This window comes from Dipodomys merriami, unplaced genomic scaffold (assembly GCF_024711535.1).
Source record: "Dipodomys merriami isolate MVZ:Mamm:240054 unplaced genomic scaffold, mDipMer1.0.p SCAF_17, whole genome shotgun sequence".
Classification (NCBI taxonomy): domain Eukaryota; kingdom Metazoa; phylum Chordata; class Mammalia; order Rodentia; family Heteromyidae; genus Dipodomys; species Dipodomys merriami.
Window position 1 is genome coordinate 18,657,501 of NW_027203048.1, and position 10,807 is coordinate 18,668,307.

At 45.2% G+C, this 10,807-nt stretch overlaps 1 protein-coding gene across 1 annotated transcript in view; it reads left to right on the forward strand.

Moving 5' to 3' along the window:
* Positions 1–8,008, forward strand: part of Galm (galactose mutarotase) — a 53,696-nt gene extending 45,688 nt beyond the window's left edge. The window contains exons 5-7 of the mRNA XM_070025408.1: positions 792–933; positions 5,070–5,244; positions 6,824–8,008. Of these exons, the coding sequence (XP_069881509.1) occupies positions 792–933; positions 5,070–5,244; positions 6,824–6,901 (395 nt within the window). The 3' untranslated portion in view covers positions 6,902–8,008. The remainder of the gene's footprint in view (positions 1–791; positions 934–5,069; positions 5,245–6,823) is intronic.
* Positions 8,009–10,807: the final 2,799 nt, after the last annotated feature.

A 10,807-nucleotide genomic window follows, 5' to 3' on the forward strand; every position in this document is an offset into this window, starting at 1 on the left:
AGAAAAAAACCAGAAGTGGTGCTGTGGTTCAAATGGTAGAGCGCTAGCCTTGAGCTGAAGAGCTGAGGGACAGCGCCCAGGCCCAGAGTTCAGGCCCCTAGACCGGACCAAAAAAAAAAAGAAAAAAAGAAAAAAGAAATGTACTCATTTCTTGTCTGAGTAATTGTAACCCCTCTGTATGGTATTTTCACATTTAAAAAATTTTTTTAAATTAAAAATTAAAACAATAAAATAGCCTGGTGCCAGTGGCTCACCCCTGTCATCCTAGCTATTCACAAGGCTAAGATCTCAGGATCATGGTTCAAAGCTAGCACAGGCAATAAAGTCCATGAGACATTTATCTCCAATTAAACACCAACTCAAGTGGTAGAGCTCTAGCCTTGAGCAAAAGAAACTTAGGAACAGTGCCCAGACCCTAAGTTCAAGCCTCAGGAATGGCACAAAATATAAAATAAAATAAGACAAGGCAGAGTTAGACTATAGCTAAGTGGTTGATCGCTTGTCTAGCATGTCTGAGACCAGGAAGTGTTTTGCCCCCCAGCAGCCCCAGAGCCCTACATGAACTCCAGGACCCCACGCCTCTCACAGCAGCAAGGCTGCATCTCTGACCTGCATTGTCCACTTTTGTCCAAAGATTTGTGTTTCCTCATAGCATTTGGGAACCTTCAAAAGCAAAACCAAAGGCTTTAAATAGCAACATTAGTTCTGCTTTTACTTATTTTAATGATAAGGTACATGTTCCACCTATTTATTCATTTACTTGTTTACTTACTGCAAACTCTTCCCACCAGGAAATGTAGCTCCAGTGCAAGGAACTGCATTCGACCTGAGAAAACCAGTGGAGCTCGGAAAACACCTGCAGAAATTCGGCATCAATGGTTTTGACCACAATTTTTGTCTCAAGGGATCTAAGGAAAAGCATTTCTGTGCAAGGTTGGGAACTTCTCATTTGTCACCTCTTTAGAAGAGACACCAACTCTTAGTTAACAGCTTCTTCCCCTGACCCATAACGCTAGCATGTTCTAGATGATAGGAACCAAAACCTCATCCCATGGTTTTTCAAAGCTCCCATATCACAGAGGAACTCTGTACAACCTGCCATCATCCTTGGGCCCCTACTCAGGATCCTCTTTGTCCCCATCTCTTCCTGTCCTTAAGGCACGTTTTTTCAGAAGGCCTAATTTCCCCAACTGCTCCCCTTTCCCTTGATTGAATTTCCAGAGCCCTTTGTACTTCAAATGTGTGTTTTATACTCTGCCCATTTCCCTGTGAAGCCACAGGCTCCATTCTTTTGTGGCCCTCACACCCTAGATTTACATGCACTCTCTCTCCGCTAAATTTCCAGTTCCTACTTCCCCTTTGTAAAGTTATCAGTAGGGCTGGGAAGGTGGCTCAGTGGTAGAGCGCTTGCCTTGCATGCATGAGGCCTGGGTTCGATTCCTCAGCACCACATAAGCAGAAAAAGCCAGAAGTGGCGCTGTGGCTCAAGTGGTAGAGCGCTAGGCCTTGAGCTGAAGAGCTGAGGGACAGCACCCAGGCCCAGAGTTCAGGCTCCCCGACTGACCAAAAAAACAAACAAAGTTATCAGTACATAATTGTAGAATCAATGGATTTTTAGGAAAGCCGAGAAAATGATTCACAATTTATTTTTTATTTTATTTTATTGTCGGTCGTGGGGCTTTAACTGTCCCTCAGCTTTTCAGCTCAAGGCCAGTGCTCTACCACTTGAGCCACAGTGCCACTTCCAGTTTTCTGAGTGGTTTATTAGAGATAAAAGTCTCAAGGACTTTCCTGCCTAGGCTGGCTTTGAATCTCTATCCTCAGATCTCAGCCACCTGAGTAGCTAGGATTACAGGCATGAGCCACCTGCACCTGGCATGATTCACACTCTTAATAGTGACAGAGATCTTCATAAACCTTGCTCAGAGCCTCAGCACCAAAGGCCCTTGTGTTTCTCTAGCTCAAGAATCCGCCTGTGTCTCTCAGCTTCCCCTCCCCTCCTGCCTTCTCCTCAAGCTTTGGCCTTCTTTCCTTAACCCCTTGGTTGACAACTTACTGTGTGTTCATTTGTGTTTTGCCAGTCCAGGGGCTTGAACTTATGGCCTAGACACTGTCCCTGAGTTTCTTTTGCTCAAAGATAGCACTCTACCACTCGAATCACAGGGCCACTTCAGGCTTTTTCTGTTTATGTGGTACTGAGGAATTGAACCCAAGGTTTCATGCATGCTAGACAAGCACTCTACCACTAAGCCACATTCCCAGCCATCTTGCTGTGTTTTTGACTATTTCATATATAGATATACTTGGGTCTATAAGACCCAGGAAGCCTTGGGATAGGGGCATGGCCCTAGCAAAGCGTAAGACCTTAAGTTCATTCCCAGTAAATCTCTTTCTCTCTCTCTCTCTCTCTCTCTCTCTCTCTCTCTCTCTCTCTCTCTCTCTCTCTCTCTCTCTCTCTCTCTCTCTCTCTCTCTCTCTCTCTCTCTCTCTCTCTCTCACACACACACACACACACACACACACACAGTTTAAAAAGAAAGAAAACTCAACCCCTTATCTATTCCTCATTATCAAGCACAGAAACCAGGAAGGAGCACACCTGTGTGAGGCGTGGACACCCACGGCTTCATAGCTATAATCCTAGCTACTTAGGGTTGCAGTTCAGGGTTGGCTTGTGCAGAAAAGTTTTTGAGACCTCTTCTCAATCCATAGCTGGGCACAGGAGCACATGCATGTCACATTAAACTATATAATTGGGGTGATTGTGGTTCCAGGCTAGCTAAGGAAGAAAAATCCACAAGACTTCATCAGGAAAACTGTATGTAATGTTAGTATGTGCTTGTGATCCCAGCAATGACAAGCCTAAAATAGGTGGAGATTGGAAAAGAAACTCAAAAATAATTAGTGCAAACCAAGCACAGTGGTTCAAACCTGTAATCTACCTACTTGGGAGTCAGAGATTAAAGGAGATCATGGATTTCGGTCAGCCTGGGTATAAAAATTAGCAAGATGGGGCTGGGAAAGTGGCTCAGTGGTAGAGCACTTGCCTTGCATGCATGAGGCCCTGGGTTCGATTCCTCAGCACCACATAAGCAAAAAGAAAAAAGCCGGAAGTGGCGCTGTGGCTCAAGTGGTAGAGCGCTAGCCTTGAGCTGAAGAGCTGAGGGACAGCGCCCAGGCCCAGAGTTCAGGCCCCACGACCGGACCCAAAAAAAAAAAAAAAATTAGCAAGACTCCATCTCAATCAATGACTGGACATGATGCCACACATAGGAGGATTATAATTCAGGCCACCCAAGCATGAAGCAAGACGCAATCTTGAAAATTATTAATGCAAAAGGGGCCTGGTAGAGTGGCTTAAGAGCTGTCAGATAGAGAGCCTGCTTAGGGCATGCATCATCAGAACAATCATCATCATCAATGCAAAACAGGGCTGGAGACGTGTTTCAGTGATAGATCACCTGACTAACAAACTCTAGACTCTGAGTTGAAAACCCAGTAATGAAGCCGGGCACCTGTGGCTCATGCTTGTAATCCTAGCTACTCAGGAGGCTGAGATCTGAGGATCGAGGTTCAAAGCCAGCCTGGGCAGGAAAGTCCATGAGACACTTATCTCCACTAAACCACTCGAAAACCAGAAGTGGTGCTGTGGCTCAAGCAGTAGAGCGCTGGCCTTGAGCTGAAGAGTGCAGGGACAGCGCCCAAGCCCAGAGTTCAAGCCCCACGACTGACAAGAAAGAAAGAAAGAAAGAAAGAAAGAAAGAAAGAAAACCCAGTAATGAAAACAACAAAAATAAAGATAAACAATAGTCAGGTGCTGTTGGCTTACTCCTATAATCCTAGCTACTCAGCTGAGATCTGAGGATTGCCATTTGGAGCCAGCCCATACAGACACGTCCATGGAGATGCTTATCTGCAACTAACCACCAAAAGCTGGAAGTAGAGGTGTGACTCAAGTAAGAGAAAACTAGCCTTGAGCAAAAATCTTGAGAGAACCAGATCCAGAGTTCACGCCCCAGGACTGATGCACACACATGCATGCACGCACGCACGCACGCACACATGCATGCACACGCACACAGTAATTAAGTAGAAATCCACAGTAGGACTGTTAAGGGGAATACCTACAAAATAGCTTGCTCAAGTCCCTAGGAGGAAAACAGAGAAAAACATCTCTGTCTCATAAGACAGGATTGATTGCCTCTCCAGGCCAAGCAGAGAACAACTCTGAAAAAGAATTCCAGCCTCATGGCTGGTAATATTTCTTAGATATATATATAGTACTTAACCTAGCATGCTCTGGTTCCAGCCCCTCAATAAACCAATCTTGGCCCAGCGCCAGTGGCTCATGCCTATAATTCTAGCTACCCAGGAGACTGAGATCTGAGGGTCACTGCTCAAAGCCAGCCCGGGCAAGAAAATCATGAGACTCTTATCTCCAGTTAACCACCAGAAAACTGGAAGTGTCACTGTGGCTCAAGTGGTAGAGCGCTCACCTTGAGCTGAAGAGCTGAGGGACAGCACCCAGGCTCAGAGTTCAAGCCCCACCACGACTGACCAAAACAACAACAACAATAATAATAATCTTGATCCATCCAAAACCCTAAAACTGCCTGTCTCCAACCTGACTGCTCCCTCCTTACCTAACTTCTCCACACTTGCATGGGCTGGAGTCACTCTGTTTTGTAATTCCTCAAAGAAGCCAAGATCAGAGTGAGAAGTTGTTACGGATCCTCAAAACCATTCACTTATGCCTCATCCATGATACTGGTGCCCTGTACTCCGAGCTACTTAGGAGGTGGAGACAGGAGGATCACAGTTATACGACTGCCCAGGAAGAAAACTCCATCTCTTATTTGCAGTTACTCAGCAAAAAGCCAGAAGTGGAGGTATGACTCAAGCAGTATAGTGACAGCCTTAAATAGAAAAGGCCAAGCCAAGAGTAAGAGACCTTGAGTTCAGGCCTTAGTACACACACACACACACAAAGAATCACTATCATCCTGGTCTTCCTACCTTTGTCTCGCATTTCAATCAAGGCCTTACATGTGGCTTGTCTTTCTCCCTAGGGTGCAGCACCCTGGAAGCGGCCGAGTCCTTGAAGTCTATACCACCCAGCCTGGCGTCCAGTTTTACACAGGCAACTTCCTGGATGGCACACTGAAGGGCAAGAATGGAGCTGTCTATCCCAGGCACTCTGGTTTCTGCCTTGAGACCCAGAGCTGGCCTGATGCAGTCAATCAGGTAAAGCCAAAGGCTGGCCCATAGAGTGCTGTTACATTCAAAGTCATGCAAGTCAGGCGATGGGATTCAGAAATCCATGAATTGTTCTCAGTAAATCCTGCTTTAAAAAAAAAAAAAAAGAAACCAAGTACTAATATGGCATTCACAAGTTTTTGTTTGTTTGTTTTTGTTTGTTTTTTTTGCCAGTCCTGGGCTTGGAACTCAGGGCCTGAGCACTGTACCTGAGCTTCTTTTTTCTTTTTCTTTTTCTTTTTCTTTTTTTTTTTTTGTCGGAAATGGGGCTTGAACTCTGGGCCTGGGTGCTGTCCCTCAGCTCTTCAGCTCAAGTCTAGGTAAGGCTCTACCACTTGAGCCACAGTGCCACTTCTGGTTTTGTGAGTGGTTAATTGGAGATAAGAGTCTCACAGACTTTCCTACCCAGGCTGGCTTCAAACCAGGATCCTCAGATCTCAGCCTCCTGAGTAGCTAGGATTACAGGCATGAGCCACGGGTGCCTGGCTTCACAAGTTTTTAAAAAGCTTGTTTGGGGGCTGGGAAGGTGGCTCAGTGGTAGAGCGCTTGCCTTGCATGCATGAGGCCCTGGGTTCAATTCCTCAGCACCACATAAGCAGAAAAAAAAAACGGAAGTGGTGCTGTGGCTCAAGTGGTAGAGCGCTGAAGAGCTGAGGGACAGTGCCCAGACCCAGAGTTCAAGGCCCACCACCAACAAAAAAAAAAAAAGCTTGTCTTGTACCTTTGCCACCTTCTGAGTCAATTTCTCCTTGTCAGCAACAGTACTTCTAAGATCCTCCATTATTTGTGTTTGTTTTCTCCCTAACAGCTCTCTTTTCTAGCTGTTACTTAAAGCCAATGCTCCCCAACGTGTCAGCCCACCATTAGATGCTTAGGGCCTGATAGGGCACTGGTGGTGCACACTTGTAGTCCTAGCTGTTCAGGAGGCTGAGATCTGAGGGTCATGGTTCAAAGCCAGTTAGGGCAGAAAAGCTGGTGAGACATTTCCAATTGACTAGCAAAAAGCCAGAAGTAGAGCTGTGGCTAGAGAGAGACCATCCACCTTGAGGGGGAAAAAGGGCTGAGTGTGTATGGCCAAGCTCAAACCTTAGTACTAGGAACAAAAACAAAACAAGAAGCTTAGGGGCTGGGAAGGTGGCTCAGTGGTAGAGCGCTTGCCTTGCATGCATGAGGCCCTGGGTTTGATTCCTCAGCACCATATAAGCAAAAAGAAAAAAGCTGGAAGTGGTGCTGTGGCTCAAGTGGTAGAGCGCTAGCCTTGAGCTGAAGAGCTGAGGGACAGTGCCCAGGCCCAGAGTTCAGGCCCCGTGACCAGACCCCACCCACCCAAAAAAAAAACAAGAAACTTGCACACCATGTACCAGAATATAAATCAACACATTGTTTCCTCCCGGAGAGTCTTAGTTAGACAAAGTGTGCATGGTAGGATAGATTTTCATTATAGTTTGTTTTTCATCTCACTGCAAACCAGTAATACACTGGGCCCACACTAGCACTGGTCCACAGAGCAGAATACCACCTTGCAAGCAGGGCTAGGGTTTAACTGTGCTCTTTTCCCCCTTTACAGCCTCACTTCCCCCCTGTGCTACTGAGGCCTGGGGAAGAATACAACCATACCACCTGGTTCAAGTTCTCCGTGGCTTAAGGAAGAGTGACTCCTTGGCAGCCTGTCTTCTATCCAGAAGATCTGGAAGTTTTGCAAGTGATCCTGTGTGTTAAATCATACAAATGGTAGATTGACATGATCATCAGTCTGAATATTAGTTTTCTTTTTCAATAACCAGCCCCAGGTCACATTTAATGACCAGGTCATGTTTAATGACTATTCTCTGTGCAGTGTAGAAGTCAAGTGACGTCTCATCTAAGGCCTGACCCTAGCCCCAAAGTGGTGCCTGGAACTCTTGGTAGTATTGTGCCTTCTTTCCACATTGCCCTGTTCTTTTCTACTTATCCTTCCTTCTTTGCTGTTACTCTTTTCGTGTGTGTGTGTGTGTGTGTGTGTGTGTGTGTCTTTTCTACTTATCCTTCCTTCTTTGCTGTTACTCTTTTCGTGTGTGTGTGTGTGTGTGTGTGTGTGTGTGTGTGTGTGTGTGTGTACTGGTATTAGGGCTAAACTCAAGGCCCGCCACACACCACTTCCAGCTTTTTTGCTGGTTAATTGGAGATAATAATCTGGGATTTGTCTGCCTTGGCTGGCTTCAAACCATGATCCTCAGATCAAGCTTTCTGAGAAGCTAGGATTCCAGGTGTGAGCCATCAATGTCCAGTTTCTGTTTTTCTGTCCCTTCCCCTCCTCTTCAAGCCACCCATCAGAAGCCAGGACTTGAGTTCAGGTCATATAAACTCAAGTAAACTTCTTAGTCTACCAGAGTAATTTCTAGTGTCACTGAAGGACAAAAAAAAGGGTCTGGCCCCTGCTGTTAAATCCAGCCTTCTAAGATTCACCTTTCTAAGCTGCATAAGGATCAGCTGAACTGTCTTTTTAGCTGAAGATCCAAATATCCAGACTCTAGCTTCCCGGCCTTTGGGGTGAACAGAACGCCAGCACAGACACGGTGTGGGAAGATGGGCTGAGTGCCTCACCTGTTTCCGTGAAGGCACAAGGGGACAGATGTCAGGTTAAGTAGGGAAGGCCAGAGCCTCTTTTCCTGGATAATCAAATCAATCATGGGTCTGAGATGATGATTTTTTAGATGAATGTACTTTATACTATTATCTACTATAACAGGTTGTAATAAAACTAAAATCTGCATCTCCAGCTCCTTGACTCATCTTTTTTTTAGGTTTTTATGTGTCAAGACACAAACTTTGAGAAATGGGCCAAGTATGTGCTGTATGTTCTGGATTCTGTGTGGTTTCGTTTTGTTTTGTTGTAGCAGGACTGGTGTGTGAACTCAGGATCAGGGCCCTCTCCCTTACCCTTTTCACTAAAGGCTGGCACTATACTACTTGAGCCATACCTCACTTCTGGTTTTTGGTGATTAACTGAAGATGAGAGACTCACATTTTTCTTCCTGGCATTGGCTGCAAACCAAGATGTTAAGATCTCAGCCTCCAGAGTAGCGAAGATTACAAGGAGTGAACCCCAGACACCCAGTTGATATTTACTTATTTAGCCACAGTCCTGGGGTTTGAACTCAGAGTCTGGACAATGTCCCTGAGCTCCTTTTGCTCAAGACTAACACTCACACAGCATCACTTCAGGCTTTTTCAGATCATGTGGTACTGAGGAATCGAATCCAGGGCTTCATGCATGCTAGGCAAGCACTCTACCACTAAGCCACATTCCCAGCCCTCTTTGTTTATTAAAGAGTGACTAGGGGCCGGACACTGGGGCTCACACCTATAATCTTAGCTACTCAGGAGGCTGAGATCTGAGGATCAAGTTTTGACGTCAGCCCGGGCAAGAAAATCCTTGAGAATCTTATCTCCAGAAAACCAGAAGTGGTGCTGTAGCTCAAAGTGGTACTAGCCTTGAACGGAAAAAGCTCAGAGACAGTGCCCAGGCCCTGAGTTTAATCCCCATGACTGATAAATAAGTAAATAAATAAATAAATGGGGGGAAGCTCTCTACCAAATCTATATCTGATAAAAATAAAAATTTATGTTGTTATTCTGTGTGAAAGTAGCCACCTGGGCTGGAAGGTGGCTCAGTGGTAGAGCGCTTGCCTTACATGCATGAGGCCCTGGGTTCAATTCCTCAGCACCACATAAGAAAAAAGAAAAAGGCCGGAAGTGGTGATGTGGCTCAAGTGGTAGAGTGCTAGCCTTGAGCTGAAGAGCTGAGGGACAGCACCCAGGCCCAGAGTTCAGGCCCCACAACCGGACCCAAAAAAAAAACAACAACAAAAAAAGTAGCCAACCTATGCTTATATGAAATATACAATAGAGAACTCTGGGAAAAAAAAATTCTTGTTATGAGAAATGTAGACTGTGACATTATGTGAGTCTGTGGCATTTTACTGTTTTATAATTAAATCACTGAAGTCCTCATCAAGAAATATAACTAGGATCCCAAATACAAGGCCAGTATGGGCTACATAGGGTCTCAAAAACCAAACCAAAGTGATTATACCTTCACTGGGCACCAGTGGCTCACACCTGTAATCCTTGCTACTCAGGAGGCTTCGATATGAGTTTAAAGCCAGTCAAATCCCAGAGACTCTTATTTCTAATTAACCAGCAAAATGCTTGAAGTAGAGGTGTGGCTGAAGCAGTAGATGGACTGCCTGCCCTGAGGAGAAAAAAAAAAAGGAAGCACACAAGGCCCTGAGTTTAAGCCCCAGTACTAGCATACACATGCATGCATACACACAGACACACAGTTATACCTTGAAGACTGAACTGTTATAGCTATTAGGTAATCAATGGCAGTTCAATCATGAATAAATGAAGTTCAGTATCAAACACTTGACAATGCTAGGCAAACACTGCTTCAAATTTCCTGAATAGAATTTTACTTTGTATTTTAAGATTATTTCTTTGGGGCTGGGAAGGTGGCTCAGTGGTAGAGCGCTTGCCTTGCATGCATGAGGCCCTGGGTTCGATTCCTCAGCACCACATAAGCAGAAAAAGCTGGAAGTGGTGCTTTGGCTCAAGTGGTAGGGCGCTAGCCGTGAGCAGAATTGCTGAGGGACAGTGCTCAGGCCCAGAGTTCAGGCCCCACGACCAACAAAAAAAATATATATATATTTCTTTGAACATAGTGACCTCTACTGATAGTAATATGAATTAAAATGCAATTCAATGTCACTTCTGCCTGTTTCATAAACAAGTTCCATCTAAATATGGAGTGATGGGCTGGGAAGGTGGCTCAGTGGTAGAGCACTTGCCTTGCATGCCAGAGGCCCTGGGTTCGATTCCTCAGCACCACATAAGCAAAAAAGAAAAAAGCCGGAAGTGGCGCTGTGGCCCAAGTGGTAGAGCGCTAGCCTTGAGCTGAAGAGCTGAGGGACAGCGCCCAGGCCCAAAGTTCAAGCCCCACGACCGGACCAAAAAAATAAATAAATAAATAAATAAATAAATAAATATGGAGTGATTTGGTTAGAAGGGATTAGAGTAACCTAGAGGATACATAGCAATCTCCCTGAATCAATGAATGCTTTCCTATTACTATGGCAACAAACCATTTATCTGACAGTTTTCATGAGGATCACTGGGGAAGTAGAGAGGTTTTTAGCCTAGTCTTCACTCTCAGTGACTGGTTCCGCTAGGATGTTAAATTCCCTGGACAATCCTAGTAGAGGGATGAGAACCACTGCTCTACAGGTTTGCCAGTTGTCACTCACATTCACTAAGCACATAAAGATGTTTAGTTAGAATTTATTTATTCACAAAATACTTATAATCTTCCAGATCATAAGTATGTCTGGAGCTGGATGCTGGTGGCTCACACCTATAATCCTAGCTAACTCAGGAGGCTGAGATCTGAGGATCACGGTTAGAAGCCAGTCTGGGCAGGTAAGTCAGTCAGACTCACCTCCAATTAACCACCAGAAAATAACAAGAGGTGCTGGGGCTCAAAGTGGTAGAGCACTAGCACTGAGCTCAG